The 22,778-nt window shown below is 42.1% G+C and overlaps 4 protein-coding genes across 15 annotated transcripts in view; 2 read left to right on the top strand and 2 right to left on the bottom strand.

Moving 5' to 3' along the window:
* Positions 1-22,778, bottom strand: part of LOC126563183 (uncharacterized) — a 385,303-nt gene that overhangs the window by 118,741 nt on the left and 243,784 nt on the right. The gene's annotated exons all lie outside the window — the stretch shown is intronic.
* LOC126562946 (sugar transporter SWEET1-like) overlaps positions 1-22,778 on the bottom strand; it is a 207,476-nt gene that overhangs the window by 137,061 nt on the left and 47,637 nt on the right. The window lies entirely within an intron of this gene.
* LOC126563082 (peptidoglycan-recognition protein SC2-like) overlaps positions 1-22,778 on the top strand; it is a 260,445-nt gene that overhangs the window by 195,885 nt on the left and 41,782 nt on the right. The window lies entirely within an intron of this gene.
* The window catches only part of LOC126561342 (serine/threonine-protein kinase mig-15), a 57,084-nt gene that overhangs the window by 12,563 nt on the left and 21,743 nt on the right, over positions 1-22,778 (top strand). For all 11 annotated transcript variants that reach the window (XM_050217436.1, XM_050217433.1, XM_050217435.1 and 8 more), the window contains exon 2: positions 8,986-9,051. In XM_050217436.1, the coding sequence (XP_050073393.1) occupies positions 8,986-9,051 (66 nt within the window). The remainder of the gene's footprint in view (positions 1-8,985; positions 9,052-22,778) is intronic.

The following is a 22,778-nucleotide window of genomic DNA, read 5'->3' as shown; positions in this document are numbered from 1 at the left end:
TGTCATCAGAACAGGCAGGAGCTAGTTGAGCTGTTTGGCGGTGCTGATATTCTGACGTGACGTGATATTCATGCCCCACCAAGAAGGTACTCGTCAGCGATCCGTTCGGCACCGAGGCTTAGAGGAACACAGCGAGCTCGTTGGCAGGATCAAGTGGAGTCTAACCAGTCGGAGAACGGATGCAGCCGTGGATGGAGGACTTCGAAACGCGGCATAGATCATTATGTAGTAATAATCATCTTCTCTGGAATTTGATTTTTTTTTTCATAAGAACGGCCTGGCCGTATTGCTTTGACTAAAGAATACCACGTAGTGAGGTTAGTCAGTCCTCAATATGGGAGGACGGTCCGGAAGGGATTAAAACCCCGGTCCTACCGTTTGAAGACCGGCGTCGATGTCGCCTACACCACCGAGCCGCCCCAATCTCTGGTGTTTGATCGTTCCATTCAAATTCCACTTCTGTTTAGTCGCGGAGGTTTCGGATGGTAATTTGCTGCTTTATAGTAACTAAGAGTAATCGTCGTGATTACTGTTGAAAGTGAAAGAGGTTTTTATTATCTAAATTTTCCCTATTTATAATTTTCTTAGTGTAACTCATGCCAGCAACGCTCACGCATTAGCCACTGTAGTGAACTCGCTATTCACTGCAGTAAACACGCTACTCACTTGACGAATAGCTCTTCGTCAAGTTTATGTCTCACCGTTGCGCGTGAACATCTTCTCTATTGTTTTCCGCCTATCGTTACCGTATTTGTTCTTCATTTAATTTAATCTCTATTGACAAAATCTTTGTAAATCTGTCAACTAAGGCACTACTAAGGCAAATTTGTGTTGGAAAACCCCCTTAGTAGTGGTAATTAAGGCTATTTTTGTCAATAGGGACATAACATTGCCGTCGCCTCCAATTTCCGCTACGAGCTTTTGATATATTTTACAGTTTCAAATGCAGGAAATTGTAATTTTTTAAAATAATTACCATCCAATGTCCATCCCAAGCCACGGTCGCGTTTTGTATTGGTCAGTTTCTAAGTGATGCTTACATATTTTAGTATTAACGTTCGTGTAATTAATTGATGATTCACATCACTTTGAAGTTAAGGAAGCCTCTTTGTACAGTTCTGATATTTAAATTTAGAACCTTATTTTGTATTCTCTTTCGATAACTAATTATCGTGATACGTGACTCTACTGAAATTGGGTATTAAAAATGAATATTACAGATAATTATCCTTCCAACATTCTTCACATTCTCAACAAACTTTTTGTGACGAAACACTTCCTTCTCGGTTGCATTAAAGTGTCATTCATTTAGGATTCGGTCACTCATCACAGGCTGTAAAACGAGAAATTTGTAACGTAGAAATATAATTTCTACATGAAACGAAAGGTTTTTTTTTTATTGTTCTTTTATCACAAAATTCAACAAAAATATTTTTGTTCATGTACAGATGAATTTAAGGAACATTCTTTTGGTACCTCTCATAAGCTGGCGCACAACTGGTTTATCCACTTCAGTAGCTGTTCATTCCAATAGCATGCGTGTTGGGCAGTTGGTAAATCTGGCGAGAGCTTAATTGGGCCTTTATGAGCTTTATTATAAAGCAAAACACACTTTTCCAGAGACTGATCTACATAAACTGTCGAGTTAATAGATTGATTTGATATACAAACCTGTGTTTTGTGGCCCCACAGCTTCAGATGGCTTGCGATACCATGAGTTTGCGGGCAAATTTGGCAGCAAAAACGAACTTAAATTTGTTGGAAACATCGTATCGGCAACAGTGAGGCACAAAAAGAGCGCTATTTTGCACTTAATCCGATTCTTCTGACGCTACTTTACGCTCTAAAACATCTTCCAGTTGCAGTCAGCTGACATTGGACCTGTACGACGATGTTGTTCAACCATTCTAGCCACGCTTTGACGTTTCCGAAACTGTTTCAAAACATATTCAAAAGTAGAAGACGCGTTTTTAAGGAATTTACCTATTTTTCTCCCAGACCAAGTTGAATTTTCTAAGTGGAGGGCACAATTAATTGTCTATGTTGCAGCTCCATCGTTAATAATAACTGAAACAAGCACGATCATGACAAAAACAACCCCATAAGAGCAAAGAGTGCTTCAATATCTACTCATAGGAGTCAAAAAATTCAATATAGCGCATCCCTGGAGGCTCTACTGTACATAAGATAGAGTGACCAAATTCTAAATGCACAGTACTTTAGTCTAACTACTTAGGGTATGACTCTTGCATCATACGCAGCGGAAACTTGAGCACAAAACGTGCATCTGTTCTAGATTGATTTGATTTTTCCCTCCCCTAGAACACGCGCACTGCTCCAGTACAATGTGCTCATTTGTTTCCTTCCTTCTAATCTTGTCACACTCACTGACTTGTTTAGTTAGCAAGGGAGAGGTTTGTGGTCGGTTCTTTGATCGAGTTTATCATGAGTTGTTTAAATTAAACAAAATCGTAAAAAAACATTCATTTCACTGTTCCTAGTAGTGGTTGGTTTGCTTCACATTTTTGGTCCAGCCTAGCCCCGCGGCTGTGTGTTACCAACCCGTGTACACAACGCGGTTCAAGATAAGACATAGTGGCACTACGATACAAATCCAGCCAGTAGAGAGCGGCAGACGCTGAAGAACTGTGTGCTGATAAGTGAAGGATGCACAACAACGGTAACAAGAAAAAAAACGCTTCTGTTTTCTTGTGTGTTCCCGTGTGGGAAGAAACGTGAGGATGCTTCAAACTGTAAGCCGGCACGTTGCTTGTTCGTTTTTTACATCCCCCAAGCTACCTATCGTTCGAAGTGATTAGAGAGACGAATCCGCGCGTAGCGGAATTTGTTGAAGGTGTTTGAAAATCTTTTTAATGCGCCATTTTTAAAAACATGATAGTTTCTTGTTGCTTGCATGGGGGGGGGGGGGTGTTGTGATCGTAACGAAGTTTTTTGTTTGGGGCAACTTATGTGTGATAAATATCCATCAACAGTAGCCGGGACTAAATGATAGTCCAAACGAATTCGTACTACTGCTGTACGTTGACTCACAGGTTCATAGAGAGTTTAAGGGTTAAACAAGCAAACAGCACAGTTCCCAACCTGAACACAAGCCTGTCGGCAAAAATACAAGCCCTGATCGTCGTGCAGAGTGTGCTGATTCATTTCTTTCCTCGTCGACGATGGCGGGCTGCGTCAGGGAGCTGATCTTTGACGTTGTTACCGACTTGTGTTTGCTTGAAGTTGCCGTAGAAAACAAAAAGAATCTCTCCCGAAACACGAATGCCATCGTCTCGTTCAACGTTGACTCATCAGCTTGTTTTAAAGTGCGTCGCTGCCCTTCAGTAGCATCTTACTCACTTTGGATGACGTGAAAATTAGATCCTTTTCCTCCTCTTTGTTCCCTTTATGGGTGGTTTGGAGCAGCTAAATGGAGAAGACGACTAAGTGATAGTTTACGATGTCATTTTCAACTTTATCGTGGTAGCCCTTCTTAATCCTCGTGCAGCACCCTTCTGGGACTGCTACACACACACTCACACACACTCTCTCTCTCGAGTAGGGTTTCAAAACTGTTAAGTTCCTCATATCCATTTTCCCTTCGCTGAACTGATGACGCGAAAGGGATGGGACCCGGTCGGGAAAATCTTCTTTAGGTTAATTATTGATTTATTGGACGGCGATAAGATTATGATTGGTGTAGGCGCGCGCTCAACACACTCAAACGGGGGCCGTAGCTTTTATTCCCTCTTTCTCCCTCGATTCTACGAAACACAGTGAAGGGGATTTTGAATATTTTTATCGAATGCCCACTTCGATACGCGACGCAACTCAATACGTCGTGGTGGCATCGATTTAGTAAATTGACAAGCTGATTATGCGGGAGCGCATGGTTGCTACCAAAAGAAGCTACCACCAGAGGGGAATGGTTCCATTTTCCTCTGGAGGATTGAATTGTGCAATTTGGTTAGGAATTAACTTGTCATTCTGTGGCCATGGCAATAGGCAATTAGTAGCTTAATTTTCTATAATGGAACAAATGGTTTCTTATTGCGATTTGAAGTGCTATTCATATTTTAAAGGATCAACTTTTAATTGCCTACCTCCGTAAGTGTTGGTATCGGTAGCTTTCCTTTCATTTCTCTTTTTATTAAAATATCGCAGTTTGAGAAAGTTCTCTTTTGACTGCTGCTCGGCCCGGATGCGATCGCACTTTGTAATGCAAATCTCCTTGATGATAGTCATTGACCAACGCCAACCAAATATCAATCTGATCTGTCCTCCCCAAACTGCCAACTATTTCATCTTTCGGAAAGGCCAACCTATAGCGAATATCCGCTATCTTCGTCCCTTATTTAGCCTACACGCGTACGCACACACACGCTCGTCGTGGGACGATCTTCGCCTATTTGGAGACTTTCTGGGTAGCAATATGTATAAGTGGCTTCTTCGATCGCATAAATCTATTTCATTGCTGTGGGGGGGGGGGACACCACAATGTGTACTGAAGTTCGATCGTGTAATGATGTTTGGTTCGGACACGTTCAAGAGGTCAACTGTGTATTGCTGTCCGTTGTTACTTCACCACCCGCGATCGTGATTACATCATGGCATTTTACCTTGACACCTTCCCCTACCTGATCTCTGGACGTACCAAGACCTGCTATATGTGTGGGGTACGGCAACTGCACCCACCGGTCAGAGATAAAAAAAAAACAATACGATGCCAATCCTACTCCCCCAAGAGCCCGAGACGTGTGGAATGTGTCATGAAAACAATGCCGAATTATGCACCTCTCCTAGGGTGTGGGATTCGACCCCGTGATCAAGCGTGGATTATTTGTTCTTTCGCGAGCGGACAAATTGACCCTCACCGAAAACGATTTCGCACTGTTTTTGTTTGCCCGTACTGCTCCGTACTGTGACTGGTGGACTGGTTTCCCGCCTGTTTAGGGAAATTTTTCCTTGACCAACGCAACACGAGTGAGCGAGTTTGATGGTCGTTACACACCTCGTATTTGGGCAGAGCAATTGACATTGCTGCATTCGATTTTATTCTTCCGCGGGTCAAACGGCGTCTAATTGGTGCATTAAACAGTCAATTGCCTTCACCTGGTTTTTGGTGCTGGGCGGACATTACGTTTTAGGCATAGATGGCGAATCTTCAAGGACAGCGAGAGCGTATAAAAGGAAATTAAATTACTTTATGGTCGTGTACGGTTGTTGTTGAGGGATGGTTAAAGTTGTGGACTGAACTTTTCTTCACTTCCTGGTTATAAAATCAATTTGGTTTTTGAGCTAAGGGTGAGGTACAATAAACAAATGTCTATGATGCTTCATAAATTTGTTTGTCGGTTCATCAGTTTGCCTTGGGAATAACTTCGGCAAAGCGGAGAACAGGATGGCTATTAGGTTTTATGCTCTGCTAAATAATCCGTCGTGTGCGACAAATATCAATTTATGGTGCTTTAGATAAAAAATATTTCGTTGGATCGTCTTGCATGCATACATGTTGCATACTAACTAAATTTGATCATTATCCAATATTAAACACCGATCAGGATACGGATATTTGCCTGGTATCCATAAAAAATAATCAAGAAGTGTGTGCTCTTAAACTCCGATTCACAATTATCTAATCTGCTTGATCACGCAGGCATATTGAATGGCTTAAGGCAGGGCTAGACGGAGCATACTTGTAGCCAGTGACTTTTGACAGCTACACGGACCTATCGTTCTCTCGTTGCCAGCTCGTAACCCGAAGCATGCGTGATACCAACCGACGACAGTTAGAACTGGTAGGTTGAGGAGTTGAACTGCTAAAGACGAATAGTCAACTTATAATTTGGAATATGCACCGTTACGGATCTGAAAACCAATTATATATTTTTTTAAAAATAATTGAGCGTGGTGATACGTCGTCTAGCGATCAGCTTTGGCTGAATCTTGATCAGAGCCGTGATGAAGCACGACCTTAGCGATCATTTTGCAATTACTTCGTGATTGTTTAATACTTCCGTAGAGTACAATGCATGTGGAAATTAAAACTGCATCGTAACACAAATGTTATGGCACTATGTTGAAACTACACGAATTACAAGTATTTTTTTTTGCAAACAGTAGAGTGGCAGAGAAGAAAGCAACCACACTAAGCAATTTCATACGCAGGTAGTACAAATTATACGCCGAAAAATGCATTCTATGCAAAATGAGTTTACAACAACATAAATTCTCTCGTTGATAATAACAAATCGTTAAATATATCGTCACGTAGTAAAATAACTACGTTCTGTAGCTTATAAAACAGTACGAAATATATTACGGATTAGCGTAAATCGAGTAGTAAACGAAAGTAGTAGATCCTTAAAACTAAGCGCAATGGAATGCCATTTGTATGTACATATTTGACAGCATCAGGTACGGATGCCTCAGAAAGGGTGCCAAACGATAGCTACAGGGACGCAGTTGGCAGGATACAAGAACAAAGGAAAATCGGTGGTTGTCAAACGTCCCCGGCTACAAGTGTATGCTCCGTCTGGCCCTGTCTTTACAAGACTTTCTGATAACTTGTAGTAGGGTTTGCAAAAGCCTGTCCTCACTACGGGGAAACGGTTCGGATAGGGTTATAACTTCGGTCCTGCCGTGTGAAGATCGACTAATTATGTGAAGAAAATTGCAAATTATCTTAATTTTACACAAATTAATTAATTTGTGGATCAAGTCAATACATTGTAGGGATATCTCTTCTAAACACTCAAATAGTAGACTCGGTATTTTATTTTTTAGCTTGGAGTATATTTCAGGGTTTACTCCGGCAGCGTTTCCTCTTAGATCGAACTTTGTTTCTGATCTTAAACCTTATAAGCGTATAAGCGCTCGTTCGCGCCAAAATTCCTTATTCCTATTCCTGATTATCGAATCCCATTGACCCGATTGGCCTTTCCACGCAATCAAGGTGGACTCAAGCTTCACATTCCTGCCATTACCACATCAGCGTTGCTGGTGAACCGGTACGTTACTGAGCAGGAATCGGGGCTCAACACAATGCTTGTGCTGAGAATCCCTCGAATATAGGCTCCATAGCCACAAAGTATTCGTGCCTTTGGGCGGTAATCCAGCAGTTCACATACCGTCCGCTACCTACGGTCTCAACCAAAAGTTTGCGGCAAATGATGGTCGACAGACTTCCAGACTCCAAAGTGGCTATGGTGTCACCTTCCACGAATTGGCGATGGATATGGAAAAACGTCACCAGCTACAGACTTTCATCAGACCAACGCTCGATGCTGTATTTGCTGGAGCACAACAAGGTGCCAGACGGACTGCTGCTCGACAGGATGAATCCTTCAGCCTGCTCATTCTGCTCCCAGCCGGAGACTCTGGAGCACAAGATTGCCCTGTGCGCTAGGGTGTCTATTGCTTGGAGCATACTGATGCAGGCTATGGAGGCCATCGTCCCAAACCTCAACCTAAACTTCCCTTCCCTTCTCTCGCCTTATCTAACGCGTGTTCTCTATCTTGCAGACGCTACAACATAATCTTCCGAAGTTTATGTGCCGAAAAAAAAAAGATTATTACATATTTATGAAGTTCTACCATTTCATCAGAATATTCAAATTATACCGACAATCAAAATCGCGTGGCTAAAAATACAACGTTATGTACTGCAATTGTAAGCTTAAAATAGGAAATATAGTTGTAGCAATTGCGTCGTTTGCCTAAAACCTTGATTTTTCCTACTGTACTTATTTAGCTCTATTACATCTTCTATAATTTTATAAGCTAATCAGCGCGAGCAGTTGCCGTTTCTGGCCACAGATTTACGGAAGTGTACCAGTAAAACGGTTCCATGCTAACTAGTACTGCGATGCGTAATGATTCATGATGATGCTGTGTCCGCACGCTGGTTGTGTTGTTTGGACATAGTTTCGCTTAAAACTAGGTCTTATCAATTTTCACTCGCACCAACTACTCTCCTCCTCTCCGTTGCTCTCCTTGCTATACACGTCTTCCTACGTGTTTCATAAGTTTTTCTCTCCCCATCGCAGTCTGGCTAACCACAATGTTGATTGAAACCTTCCACTCACCCTGCTGCCACTCTTCACACCGACCGTACGAAACGGCAAACCATTCCGTGTTCGATATACACATAAACGTGCAGCAACCATACGTCGTTGCTCTCCTGCGCGCGGTGTGTTGGTTTGGAAAATTTGGATTTTTCCTACAGCAGTAACAGCACCCGGTAGCGATCGCCACTGCCCTCTTGGCGCTCTTCTTTTCCGGTGGTCACTCCAATCTCTGAATGCGTAAAATTCATAGATCTCAATCCAATCTAGGTTACCAAAACATTATAAACCTTCCCAGAACACGCGAAACCCATCGACGGAGAATGGCTGATGGGTGTGAGAGAGTGGTTGGTGGTGCAGTTTGCGAATTGATATTAGTTTTTCCCGCACACCCCCGCAATCCCGATTTACATCCATAAAACCGCAACGTTCGATTTCCTCTAGCGGAAGAGATGGGATGCATCCCTCGGTGTGTATTTTTCTTCCAGCTGCATACAGTGATGTGCATGTGCAGTAATGGTTTGTAGCGAAAATCGATGGGATTGTGGCCTGGGGGGAAAATCTTATGGAAATATGCACACTTCCTACCTTCTCCGTCCGGGTTTCATCTCGGTCTTGAGGTGAGAAAAGATGTAAATGGGTCTGCGACTTCGGGTTCTGAACCGTTCTCCTTGCCAAAGCACTTAAAATCTAATCCCTGCTCGATTGGTTGCTACCCCGCGGGGAATTTGAAAGGAAATTGCGGTGTAAATTGCATTCTCTTCAACTATATCGCACCAAACTAGAGACTGCGAGAGATTCCTTGGGGTTATGGGCGGTAGGTTTGGGAGGGAAAACTAGCAAACTTTGTCGTTGTGATAGACTCTTGCCAACGTGTTACTTTACTAACAGTTTTCGCTCTATTTTGCTGTCGTTACAGGATCCTGCTGGAATCTTTGAACTGATCGAAGTCGTCGGAAATGGAACATACGGACAGGTGTACAAGGTAAGTCGCTGCTGAAGAGCTGCTACATAATATAAGACGAGCTTGTTGTTATGCTTTTTTTTTTTGTAATGATCCTCCCACAGTAATCGTTTAACGTGCTGCTGTTGTACTTATTGCCCATTTTCCCAGTACATGTTTGTTGAAAAATTGAAAAATGCCTAACGTTACGATTATTTACAAACATCTCCCACCCAATTATAGAGCACTGGTTTGTGCGCCCTGCCAAGCTCGGAGATCCCCATTAAGATGTTACGGCGCAGCAGATCATTTTGTTTAGATTGTGAATAAGTAGGCTTATTGCTGGGTTAAGTCTCCACTACTCTAGGCGCTGTTGCGGTCGTCTCAAACAACGACACGTCAGTGTGCAATGCGATGCTGCTGTTGCTGCTACTCCTGCTTTATCCATCCGTGGGTCCAATCGAGTAACTTGTGCGGAAGAGTAACAGTTCTCTTTCGGGTTGCAGCACGTGAAAATACGTTCGGTGTTGCGCTAAATATAAATTCCGTTCGGGAAGCGTGGGTTATTCTTGTTTGCGTTCTTGAGCGAGATGGAGGATGGGATGTCGGACTCCAGCACTCTTGGTAAAGGATGGTCTTCTGATCTTTCCGTTAACATGATCATATTTCAGCTGTGCGGATGGAGGCTTGTTGCAGCTAAGAAGCTGTGCAGCATATGCGTTTGAGCGTGTTTTTCGTTACCGCGAGTAATGTCTTTCCATCCAACAAAACATAGGTGCAGCAATAGGGAATGCGTAGATTAAAATGGAATGGTCAATGGATGAACTGATGAACTACCGTTTACGCTACTGTTTTGTCATACGGGTTCAAAGAAGATGCATCATTGCTTGTACGGCTGATACGAATTGCAGCTCATCTCGAGTCGTAACGTCGTGAGTCATCGGTATTTGTTTATGTATTTCTCAGATATGTTGTGCTTAAACCAACTGGTCGATGAATCACGGAGTTGGTCTGGAGGGTTTTTGCTATTGGAGAAAAATAGTTAGGTTATTGACTTCATTTCTTAGCATTTGCTGCAAATTGATGCTGCAAACAACCCGGACGAAAATGCTTTGAAAAATGTATGTTCGCTTTCTTTATAATTTAGACGATGAGATGGCTAATGTGGGGTAAAGGTATGAATCCACAGAACGTGTGTCATCGATCAGATCAAGCGATTGTCAGCCGAAGTTTGGAAATTTACGCAAAAAATTTCACATTTTGCATAACTTCTGCAAACGTTTGCTTCAGCTTTACAGGGTTTACCTAGCCAATTCGGCCTCGTCAAACTATTTTCGAGCAACGTAAATGCTTATTCTGGCGTTGTAAACTCCCAATTGAGCATCGTCAAGTTTGAATCCGCCGTTGTAAACATTAATTAAGGCCGCCTCTGAATTTGATTTTCAAGCTGTCAAATCAGTGGCTCCGTTGTGTTTGATCCATAAAGTTTGATCATAAAGATACCCTAAATTACTTATGGACTCTTACTCTTCTTAAGTTAAATGACTATTATAAAAGGTGCAAACTATTGAGGCATATTAGAAAACAATTTCGTTAGCTGAGGAGCGTACAATCTACAATGCTGTGAAGTAACGCTTGAGGTCACGAATTTTGTGATGGCTAGATAAACTTGTTATTGAAATTAATGCACAAATATTATAAAACTTAACACTATGCAAATAATACAACATAGTTGGTAACTAATCAATGGTAAATTATTAAAATAAAACATAATTAGTTACATATCACACAACCATTACCACGCATTTTTGAAAAGCTTTATGGATCAAACACAACGGAGCCACCGATTTGACAGCTTGAAAATCAAAACAAATCCAGAGGCGGCCCTATTCAATCTCTACAACGACGGATTTAAACTTGACGACGCCCAATTGAGACTTTACGACGCTAGAATTAGCATTTACGTTGCCCGATAATAGCTTGATGAGGCCGAATTGGCTAGGTAGATAGCCCCTGTATCATGCTGGAGATGACTTATTGGTGACGTTCGAATGACTCGTTATTCGCACCAGATATAGAGTTGAGTCCTTGGTGTCGTATTTGTTCAGTTTAATGTCTATGTAAAGACAAGTACGCGTTTAATCATAACTCATAACTCATAACTCATCATAACGCGAGTTATCATAACATAACTCGAGACCCTAAGCATATGCGAAATATTTCCAGTTTTCTTCTGTAATATATGTAATTCGAAAACGAAATTCCTCCTAATTTGTCTTTCCACTGGCTATTTTTGCCCAAGAAAATTAAGATTCAAAAACTAATACCAACATTTTTAACTGATAACGATATTCATGTTATTGGGTTTTATTCATGGTGGCGCACCGAGAATGTAGCCACAATGATTCAAAGATGAAGACTTTTTCGTTATGCGGTACTGCGTGGGCAGATCCGCCATGGTGCAATCCGAAATGTACACTTAGGCGCTCATCTAATTATCCTATTCTATCTCCAACAGTCATCATCCTCATCCCTGTTGACAAAATTGCCTTAATAACCACTATAAAGGTTCTTTTCAATACAAATTTTCCTTAAAGTAGTGCTTTAGTTGGCGGATATAGATCGATTTTGGCAATAGAGATGTTATCCCGTCTATTGACCGCCAGAACTATGAATCTATATTTTAATGCAGTGCATAGGACACAAATCAATATAAATATTCTTCCTGAAACGTGTTCTCGACGCCGATAAACCAACGTCTAATTGAATTTCACGTTAACTGCGCTTTGAGCCGCGTCTGAGATGCATGCCTCGATAAAGGTTTGATGCATCATTATCTGTGATAAGATAGCATATTTCCGTTGTTGTTATTTATCTAGCTAATGGTAGCTTGATTCATCGCATTCGGTTTGGCCACAACAACAATCTCTGATGCATTGTGTGCTTGTGTAATAGATTTCTATACAATGCTAACTTTGCAAAGGAAGCGATAAGTCTTACGAGCGTAAAAACACGATAAAAATGATACTGGAAACCACCACAAACCTCTACTATGTGATGAGTAAAAGGAGTCAATTCTACATTCGCATTGTGTCCTTAAAACTTCTCCGTGTATTTTAGATACTCTCTCGGATTTCTTTTTGGGCAAACATGATGCACCGCAGCAACAACAACTTGCTATGAATTGTTGTTTAACCACGTTCTTCGCTGGGCTTGTGTGTCACATCCATACGGGGATGCACAACGAGAGTCTAAAGGAAGAAGAACGAAAAAAAAACCCCAACAAACCATCGTTGTCCTCTTGGTTCATCGTCACAGCAGCAACAGCAGCTCTACTTCCCTCCCCCTAACAGCATGATGTGATGTGGTGGTTGCTGTGGTCAGATCGCCGAAGGGCAAGAACACAGAAAGACCGAGAGAGATGGAAAGATAAAGCTCGCCCAAGAACGAACGACGTGTACTATCTCTCTGCTTTGTGGGACCTTTTTCGTTGTGGGAGGGTTTGGTGGATATGTAGGGTGGGCGCAACGTTGTGGGAGATCGGAGTGGTTCGACGGGTGTGTGTGTGTGTGATTGCGCTCTTTGCTGCGGCGGGGTCTCCCGTACAAGAACCTCGGGACAATGAACTTCGGCGCTCGATGTGTCTCGGCCCGTTTCGACACATTCTCCCCAACATTGGACTGTCCGCGATCGACGTCGGGATGATGATGATGCTATGTAGCACACGGATGGAGCGCCCGATGCCAACGCAGCCAGCAAGCCAATGCTCTTTGGTGCTGCCGTTGCTACTGTTGTTGCGAGCTCGGGAGTTCTTGTGGCTCAATGTCGCTAGCCGATAGTTTCGATGAGAAAAGTGAACTGTCAGTCCCGTTCCGAGTTTCGAGTAGGCCCTCCAAAATCCCAACCCTACAGTGTACTACCTTTGCACTGGAAAAACGAGTTCGTCCAGCGTTGGGTTTTGCTCTGCTCTGTCTAGTTTGGTTTCGGTTCTTCGGGTTCGGCGTTGTGTCGTCATCAGTGGCGCGTCGTACTGTGCGCGGCTGGCGAAGTTCTTTTCTCTGTGTGGTTAAATTCTCGTTCGGCGGCAGCTCTTCTGTTTGAGCATCTCTATTTTTATGCACGTATTTTTTACGATAATTACCGTATATCGATAATTTACTTTTTTTATGATCCCTGCCAGAACCGAACGCGCCAACGCCAGTTCGCATAATGCAATAAAAACGAAGGGTTTGGAGGATGTGGTGGCATCGTTTGTTTACGCGCATACAAGAAAATGGTGTGCAGAAATGGGTTTGTCGGTATTATTAGTTTGAAAAACTTATTATGAGCCGAAGAATAAACTTTAGAGACAGTCTCTATCGTCGCCAGTTTTTATTGGGGATCATATATCTGTGGCGTGCGAAGAAATCAGGTTTGAAATAACTCTTTGCTTAACACTTTCCCAAGGTAAAGAAATTATTGAATGCACACCTTCAAGTTAATGCCATTCGAGCCATTCGCTCCGCAGTTGGTTACCATTAAAATGCTTTTCTAATAACCTCCTACAGCACCTTTTCTCATTACCACAAACGATGCGCAGTGTGCTGCACTGTTTTGTGTGGTCACATACATAATGGGTGGTGGGCATGATGTTGGTGATAGAACTCTGCTAGAGGTCAGCCACACAGTATTCTTCAACCCGAAAGGAATGCTTCTGCTGCGGTCAATTTTCCACCCGATGGGCAGTGAAGCAGCAGCTACCACAAGAAACCGAGAAACCAGTTAGTAGCCGGCAGCAGGTCCCTCATTTTCGGACGCATTTATTAACGTGTGGATTACGTGGAAGCATTAGCGCTCGAATATATCGCCCTCATCAGCAGCGGATGGCCAAGGCAAAAGCAAACCACACCGAACCAGCTCTTAACACTGTGCTCCGGGTCCACACAGACCTCGGTCACTCCGGGGGTTATCCAGAAGGAGCATTCTAAGCAAGAAACTGGAAATTCAGGCACCTCAACTGCTACCACTCCACTCCCAAGTGTTGCTCTACCGTGCTCCGTTGAAGCATCAAACCACTCTGGAAGACAGGCTCCGTTATGGAAAAGACGGTGTGTATGCAAAGCGATGGACTGTCATCGTACAGGAAGGCAGGCGCATTCTTCCTCCCAGTGGGAGAGAGAACCTCGGGGTCCGTCTTCGGGGGACCGGTTTGGGAAGCGAAACTTTATAATAAATGCATCCGTTTTTGCCAATTGGTCAAAAGAAGCACGAGGGTACGGTGAGACGATGGTTTAAACTTTATCAGGCACGAGGCGGTGTGGATCGGGAATGGAAGCAAATTTTAGAACCACCATGCTGTTGACCCAAAAGGAACTGTCATGGTGTTGCCTCCAAGGGCTTGGGCTAGATCAATCTTGCAACGTGGAAAGTTTGAAAAGGTCGGTCGCTTGGCGTTTGATGGTGTTCGGAATGTTGCTGAACCACAAATGAAGACGTCTTGTTTGACCTTCGTTTGGGTTTTAAGTGGTTTGATTTCTTTCTTGAGAATGATTTTCGACATCTGGAGGTTAAACTGCCGCCGGTGCGTTTGGTTTGTGTATCTGTTTTTGCCTTGACACATTAGGATTGTTTCGTTTTCGACGCAAATAGATCAAAATGGCTAAATTTACTTGCTTCACTATTGTGGTTTTCATAATAAATTGATTTTTATTTGTAAGTTAATGCACTGACTCCATAATTTAGGATGGCCACTCAACTGAGAACACCGGGAATCAGCCGGAAAACTTGTTTAAACCGGGAAAATGTCGGGAATTTATCCGAAAAATAGGGAAAAAATCTATCCTTTTTTGATGGTTTTACACACGAATTCCGTTGTTTTTAAGGCGTTTTGCACTAGCGCATGGATTCCGCTCTAGCGCTCTGGATGAGTCTGGCGGTCTGTCTAATACAGTGTGACATATGTACTTTCGTTTTCTGAAAAAACATTGTGCAAGCGTTTTCGAATGTGATTTTAAACTCAGATTTTTTAAGCATCTTGTTTTTAAAATTTTACTGCTCAAGGCCCAGTAGAACCCACCTTTGCACCCGTAAACTCCGGAGTTCCCGCAAACCTCGGGATGCATGCACTCTCTGGGATACGAGCAAACTCTGAAATCCGAAATCTTTAATGCTTTTTTATTCCATTGACAGCCTGTTCTTATTGCAAATAGCTTAAGATAACAATGTTTAACATTCCCCTTGAAAACAATACATTTTCTACTACGAAATGGCCGTGAAGTATGACACCTTTGCCCGGTTGTATAGGTGTAATAGGTGCTAACTTTGCGTGTTGGCTGCTATGGGTTTTCAAATCGTCTCTTTGTCCTGGCGGATCGGAAAAAATCGCACAAACGCACGATGTTTAATCCTAAACCAAATTACCAAATGGTCTGGAACGTGCCAATATGTAGTGAAGGCCCGATAGTGTCTGCATGTTAGGGGTCAAAAAGGGGTCCCAGTTCGTCGTAATAAATTGTTTTGGTATTTCTTCTTCATGTGGTTGTGAAAAGATTTAGAATCTTTTATTTTTCCATGCTCAATCTCCCAAAGTAAATGCTGACTAAACGCTTCTCAACACAGTGTTATCACTGGACATGGTAAATTCGGCACACAGAACTCTTCACTTATTCAGACGAATCACCTCCGAAATGTCTGATCCTCTATGCCTGAAAGCCCTTCACTGTAGTCTGATAGATCCTTTATTGGAATATTGTCATAGTTAATTGGAATCCGTCAGGTTTTACCATTGCTGCTCGACTTGAGAAGGTGCAAATGCGTTTCGCGATCAGGTGGATTTATATCACTCCGGGCTCGAGTTTCTTTAATAGATTCTATCGATACGCCTTCTTTTCTTTATCTCTTCACAATCTACATTCCCTCAAGATTCTTCACCCTCCACTGGCGCTTCCTTCTCGTTACACGTGCTTTAGTTACGATGAGCTACACCTTGCTTGTTTAAGCCAGTTTCACAGCTATGTGACAAATATTTCCGTTCCCGTTTTTCTTCCTTAAATCCCATGCATCGGTTATCTTTCTCCTTACTTGCGTGTTGATTCAATTTTTCTTAACACTTTTCCTCCCTTTTATGTTTATCTTTCCCTTGAGTTGCACGTCCTAGTGAGGAATATTGGCGCAATCCTTTTTTGTATAGAGGATTAGGTTAAAATCATGTATGAAATAATTGTTGTATATCCTCAGTGGCAAGCAAAGGAATAAAAATAATTCTTATTAATATAATAAAAGGTGTGCCAACACAGTTCGAAATGCAGTCCAAATCAATACTTATGTCTCCTTAATGCAATCATGTCTACGCTCCAATCCTACTCTTTGGGGCGCTTCCTCTTTGTGGCGTTTTGAGAAAAATCACAGAAATTCACATCACATTCCCTTCTGCATGTCCCTTGGAGTGATTATTGCTTCGCTGTCGAAATATGAGGCCTTTTTTTGCTGAACATTAAGTCAGTTTGTTTGTGGCTCCTGTAGTTGCTTCTGGGTCTCAAGCAACTGATCCTTCTCACGGGTTGTTCAATACCTTTGACTGTCCTTGCATCCCTCTGAGCATTGTTCATTGCCGATTGTTCACACGACACTTTTGGCACTTCTGGTACTTCTGGCTCAGCGTTGCCGTCGTATCCTGTACGCTGTCACTTGCTGGGTCTGGAGCCCTTAGAATCTTGTCGCACACATGCTCAATTTTACCTTATTGCCTCCCTTCTCCTTAATGCCGTTGATGCTCCTTCCTCATTCTCATCATGAAGCATGAAGGATAACATCAGTTGGTGCGAATGATTGTTGGTTTAATTCTTTTTCCAATCTGTTTGACTTCTCTCTTTCCCTTTTTTCCTTCTATGCTCGTCTTAGTGCATTCTCTCTATCCAGCTCCTTTCCCTGTCCTGTTACGTTGGTCGAATATAAAAATGTTGTTTTATTAAGCTCCGTTCGGGGTTGATTCGGGAGCGTCACGCGCTCGGATGTTACCCTTACGTTCGTTTATATAAAGAGATTTAGATCTCGTATTAATATGTTACAGGCCTCTAAACTTGCAGAGTCTAGGTTGAGGTTTACACTTATGAACCTAATTTCAAGTGATTCGGAGTCTTAGAACCAATGCAATAGGCAATCGAAACCGAATTGTCCCCTACATGCCTGTAATAGGTTTAAAATGTCATATGCTAAAATACTTTGACATTGTTTGACAAGGAACGAAGTGGACTGAACCGCGAAAAACCGGGAAAAACATGATTTGAGTGGCCGCCCTGCATAATTTCGAAAGTTAAACGAAATAATTTATTAGAATCACGATGGTATATGTGATCGATGTCCAATAAATTATATTTAATATCATTCTGTTAAGTCCTGCGAGCTTCAGTTGCATTTAGAATTTTTATTATTATTTTTCTACGATCGATGCCCTCCCATCTCATGTCGGCTCATGGCGCCGGATCACACAACAGTAAAAAAGATGCAGCTAATGTCTAGGCTTTTTGCATGCTTAAACAGCAGATACCTCCCCGAACGGTATGCCGAAGGTCGGATAAAACACACCACCCGGACAGACGGAGTTGCTGCACTTGTAGCGATAGCGAAGGGAAAATAATAAAAAACAAATCGCGAGCAAAGATGATCGCGGGCATGATATTAATATGGTTGAACACATATCCGCTGGAAGTCGGGTTAAATGCAGCGAAGTGTTGGTGAGCTGCAATTAGTGGCGCACGATGCAATTAATATTGAATGCGGTGGTGCTTGTGTGCATTACGTGTACGGGTTTCGTTCGTGTATTGTACATTTAAAGTCGTGATTCATCGGATAATAGGCGTGAAACTAGAAGTGAATCAATATCAACTCAATATTTATTGTTTTTTTTTGTGGAAAAGACTAATAAAATATTTTGAATGACTTTATTTTCATAAGATGGCGTAGAGCCGACATACTAAAATAAATAAATAATAATAAATAACTTTCATAAGAAATTTATTTATTTAATCGAACGGTAGGAAAATGTTATTGTATCCTATCATTCTGTGTCTTCAACTTTCATTCACAAAGATGCTTCCTTTTTGTGAGGTTTCTGTCACGCATCAAGAATAACGATTCAATTTATTTATTCAATTACAATATTGACCCTAGAGGTTACACCCAGGCTTGGCCTGGTCCAACTTTCTGTATCTTTCGTTGCGGCTCAATCATCCGTGTATGAAAGCCCGGGAGAAGACGGGTTAAGCAAAAGTGATAGAAAATATTACTGAATCGATTAGAGATATGTATCAACCCTCATGCGAAGGCACGCTGGTGAAAGGGTCAATTGATGTGGTTCGGTACGGGTGGAGGGCAAATTTGTGACTGCTTTCGTGTCGCTTACTGAATACATTAGGTTGCCGCATATTTGATGAAATCATACGAGTATGCGTGAGAGATATATTTGATGCAGGTTCTAGCATTGGTATGTTTTGGAACAATATTTGCAAAATTAGAGATGAATTCACTTTCCTGAACGATGTCTCAGACGACCCTCTTTGATGTATGCGTTCCATGGTGCATCATTAAAGGTCGGTCTTCTCTATGAAACCAATTCCTCAGTGACCTTAAACGTATCCCTCGCCATCATCATCATCATGAATACACCATGATCACCATGAACACAGTAGAGTGAAGACGTAACATGTAACAAATCAAATCGCTTCTCACCTCATTTTTTTTTTTCGCTTGCAACAAAGCAAAAACTGAGCAGAAAGAAAAAGTTCCGACTCTGGAGGTTAATCTCTAATGTTTCTAATTGCATCTAATCCATGTTGGCGATGGCGATGCGCACCTTCTTGAGCTTTGGCTGACCATTACACCCTGATCATCATCCTCGTCTTTTTTTTTTTCAAAGTCAGTGCCAGTATGCCACACCTCGCACCCCACCCAAGTGAGCAGCATATTATCGCTAATGCTCCGGTGTCCGTTGTGCGCCTACGAGTTTTCTTTCTTTGCCTTTCAATTTGACCAATATAATCATAGCCCGCAATAGAGGCCAGACAAGGGTGAAGGTAAAAGAAAAGACGCGATGCAAAACTCGGCCACGGTGCGCTACTGTGTATGCGTCTGCGAGGCCATGCCTGTGTGGCCAAGGTGTGTGGACTTGAAATGAAAACTGATTTTCTCCGTTCGAAAAAAAAGTTTTCTTACTTTGGCTTTGGCTTTGGCTGGCTGCCTGCCTGCGCAGTGGGTCCGGAATAAAATTAAGCATAATGATCGGAAACGCTATTCACGCCTAGTGGTCCACGCCCCATCTGCTTTTCTTTTTTTCCCGCTCGCTCCATGGTCTGTATGTTGCGTTCGGTCCGTTATGGTGCGATGGGGACGTTATGCGTTTGTAAAATGGGGCGCGGGGGTCGGTTGAGGGTGGAGTTGAAGTGTCGAATTTTCCAAATTTTTCTTCATTCACAACCAGTAGCTTCGAGGTGGAAGAGAAGATGGTTTAGAAATGAGCTAAAAATTAGATTCCACTCCAGCTTCGGCGAGGTAAACATGGAACGAAAATGGTTTTGACGGAAGGTCACACATTTATTCTGTGAGAGTTGGGCGATGAGCAGATGTTATTTTGGTTACAAATCGACAAAGTTATCTCGCTTGTTTGTTGTGTGTTCCGAGTGAAGATACGTCTTTTGAAGAATTTAATTATGCTTTATTTTAACTGTGAAAAATAAGCGTCTGCCTAACGTCTGTTGGAAATAGAATATGCATTCTTACAAAGATGTTTAGGTTATGTGTTCTTCAGCTATTTCAATAGAGCTATTTGCTGTGCTTGAAGAGCAATTTCTTCTTCACGCTTTGATGCGTTTATAGTGACAGAGGTAACCATGTCAACTATTTATCATTTTTAACCATTTATATTAATTATAATCACGATACGGTGACGTGCCGTCTTACTTTCAAATAAATATTTTTATTTATTTATTTTATTTATTTATAATTAATTTTGACGACGGTCCATTGGCGTATTGTCAACACTGCTTGTGTTGAATATATTTTCACAACTTTCAAATAACTAAATAAATAAATAAATATTGATTATTGTATGTTACTTGCATGATCATTGCTGTTAATTTACTTACCCTAATATGAAGTATGGATGCAGAGCCGAGAGGAAATAATTTAGCTCAACTCTAGGCCTCATGATCCTCAAAAATATTCGATTGTCTGACAAAGACAACACTCAATATGGCAGTATCAATGTGTCTTATTCTACTAAAATAAATTTATTTATTTATTTATTTATTTATTTATATATTACGTTAAATTGTCCGCCAACAATGGATTAACAAAAAAGTATTCTTAAGTAGCTAATAAAAAAGGTAGAGAGTGCTAGGAAGGATTGTGAAGAGAGGAAGAGTCACGTAGACGAGTACGAAAGCGAGAGTCAAACAAGTGGTTAGTGTTATCGAAGGCCGATAGAGCCCTGATAATGGGGTCCTTCGAACCGTCGAGAGTGTGGCGGGATGGAATGTATAGAGGAGGAGGTGTCTTTCTTCCAAGGGCTCAAGAAGGCGACAGCAGAGAGGATAGGGAGGGAGAGCCAGATGATAAGCGGGAGGGAGGCGCCGAACAGTTACAGACGTAAATTTGCGTTGAACACTCTCCAGTCTGGCCATCGCTGTTGAGGTCCTGGAGGAGACCAGACCACAGCTGCGTATTCCAGAGAAATGAAACCCAACAACAGTAGAGGGACTTCAGACACAGGGGGTCACGAATTTCGGATGATAGCTTAACAATCAGGCCCAGTGATTTGTTAGCTTTAATGATAACATAATCAACGTGAGTATTGAAAGAGAGTGTCTCGTCAAGCCACACACCTGTGTAACTGAATGAAATCACAGGGGATCTGGTAAACGAAATCACGCAACACTTGTCAGGACATAGGACCGGGTCGTTATTCCGGAATCTAGGAAGGTTTTGGAGGGTAGAACAGTCAGCGGACGAAGACACAGGAAGGAAAATCTTGAGATCATTCGCGATCATCCGAGGAGCAAGAATCCCTCGGAGGGGAGGATAGACGTACAGTCGTTAACAAACATGGTAAATAGAAGAGGACTAAGGACACTACCTTGAGGAACTCCAGAGAACCCTCCGAAGGAGTTGGACAAGGACGAGAACACTTTGACTTTATACACTCTGTTACAAAGGTAGGACGAGAACCAGGACAGTAACCAAAAATAGGTTCAAAGTTTTATGCATTTGCTACAAATCCACCTGTATTTAAACAATTTATTGCTATAAAATCCTAGGTCCGTGGTGTCACAGTCCAGTAAGTCCAATGCAACTTACACAGCTAGTACAGTGTCAAAAAATAAATGGAAGAAATCTTTGTGGCATCCTTTTCAAAGGACAGGAGAATTAAGTTTCGGAGTACAGCTTGACCATTATTTTTTACCACGCTCAATGAAGCAAATTGACAATTATCTAAAGTATTTTGGTGTGCTCCTTACGTAGCGAGTCATAAAGCAAAATTTGGTCTTCGGTACTTTCCTGAATATCCAGTCATGCATATGTATCAGCTGGAAAATCCCACAGCAAGTACGTTATTTCTGTCAAAGTTATTAACACGTGTGCAAGCCGAGCGAACAAAGATATCGTCGTTCTCGCATCAAGTCTACCCATCCTTGACCAGTAACAGTGATCGAACGGTCAAATAAAGCGTGCCATTTTACATGAAAATTATTCCGAAGGTTGGGAAATTTTTCTATTTGAAAGCTTAATCGCAACGATTGTCGTCCAAACAAAGAAAATAAAGGCAAAGTACAATTTTCAGGTCTAAAAGGGACATTGAAACGATGAATAAATTAGTCAACGGGACAAAAAGAATGAGCCTGTATGCATGCATTTTTGAACGTACTTCCCCATACAAGTAAAGTGCAGCTGGGAAAATCCAATGCCTGTTGACTAAGGTAATGGATTTGCTCGACAATGCGTCTGTGAAAATTAATATATAATTTGGATACTAGAAAAAGGCTCACCTCCACCCATATGCAAGCCATATTCGCACGCATTTTAAATGTTGCCCGATCGTGTTGCATCCCAAGTCATCTTTCAACCCCATCGGCCATGCATTGTGTATCGGAAACGATTTTTTTTTTTTGCGTGGGTTTTCCTTCACCAACAGCAAACCAAATAGACTTTTACTTTTCAATGTCACTCTAATCACAAAGAAGAAGCAAGTCTTCATTGAGTAAACCCAACACAAGTAGCTCGAACAATTGCGCCATTTTGCGTATTTTCCACCCTTAGTTTGTTGCTTCTAATCGTTATTATGAGGATCTTCATTCGTGAGAGTTTTGGCAAAACAAGAGCAAATTGTAAGATTTCACTTTTCCAGCCTTTGTTTTCCGCGCCAAATAAAATAACTACTCCTCTGTTTGGTGCCCTCCTACACATGGTCGCTGTTGCAATTGTTGTGCGAACCAGCGAGAGAGCGCACCCTCAACACGCGGGGCTGGCAATTGTGCATTTCTATTGCTAATAAAATTATATACCATCGTGCACAACAACAGCACGGCTCTGTGAAAGACGGACGGGCAAAATAGATTGGATGCATTCATCATCTTTTCCTTCGCTTCGTGGTGTGCGGTGGTGGGATTACCCGGTGCTGGTCGCACCGTCTGGCGCGCACCGCCCGTGCAGATAATGAGTGACTGGCGGCGGGCGGCCGGGCGGCCTAAGGGACATTAAACCTTCATTAAAATACTATCGAAGTGATTAGAGAGTGAAAC

Source organism: Anopheles maculipalpis, chromosome 3RL (genome assembly GCF_943734695.1).
Source record: "Anopheles maculipalpis chromosome 3RL, idAnoMacuDA_375_x, whole genome shotgun sequence".
NCBI classification, from domain to species: domain Eukaryota; kingdom Metazoa; phylum Arthropoda; class Insecta; order Diptera; family Culicidae; genus Anopheles; species Anopheles maculipalpis.
The sequence above is the reverse complement of the archived record's forward strand: the minus strand, read 5'-3'. Positions and strand labels throughout refer to the sequence as shown.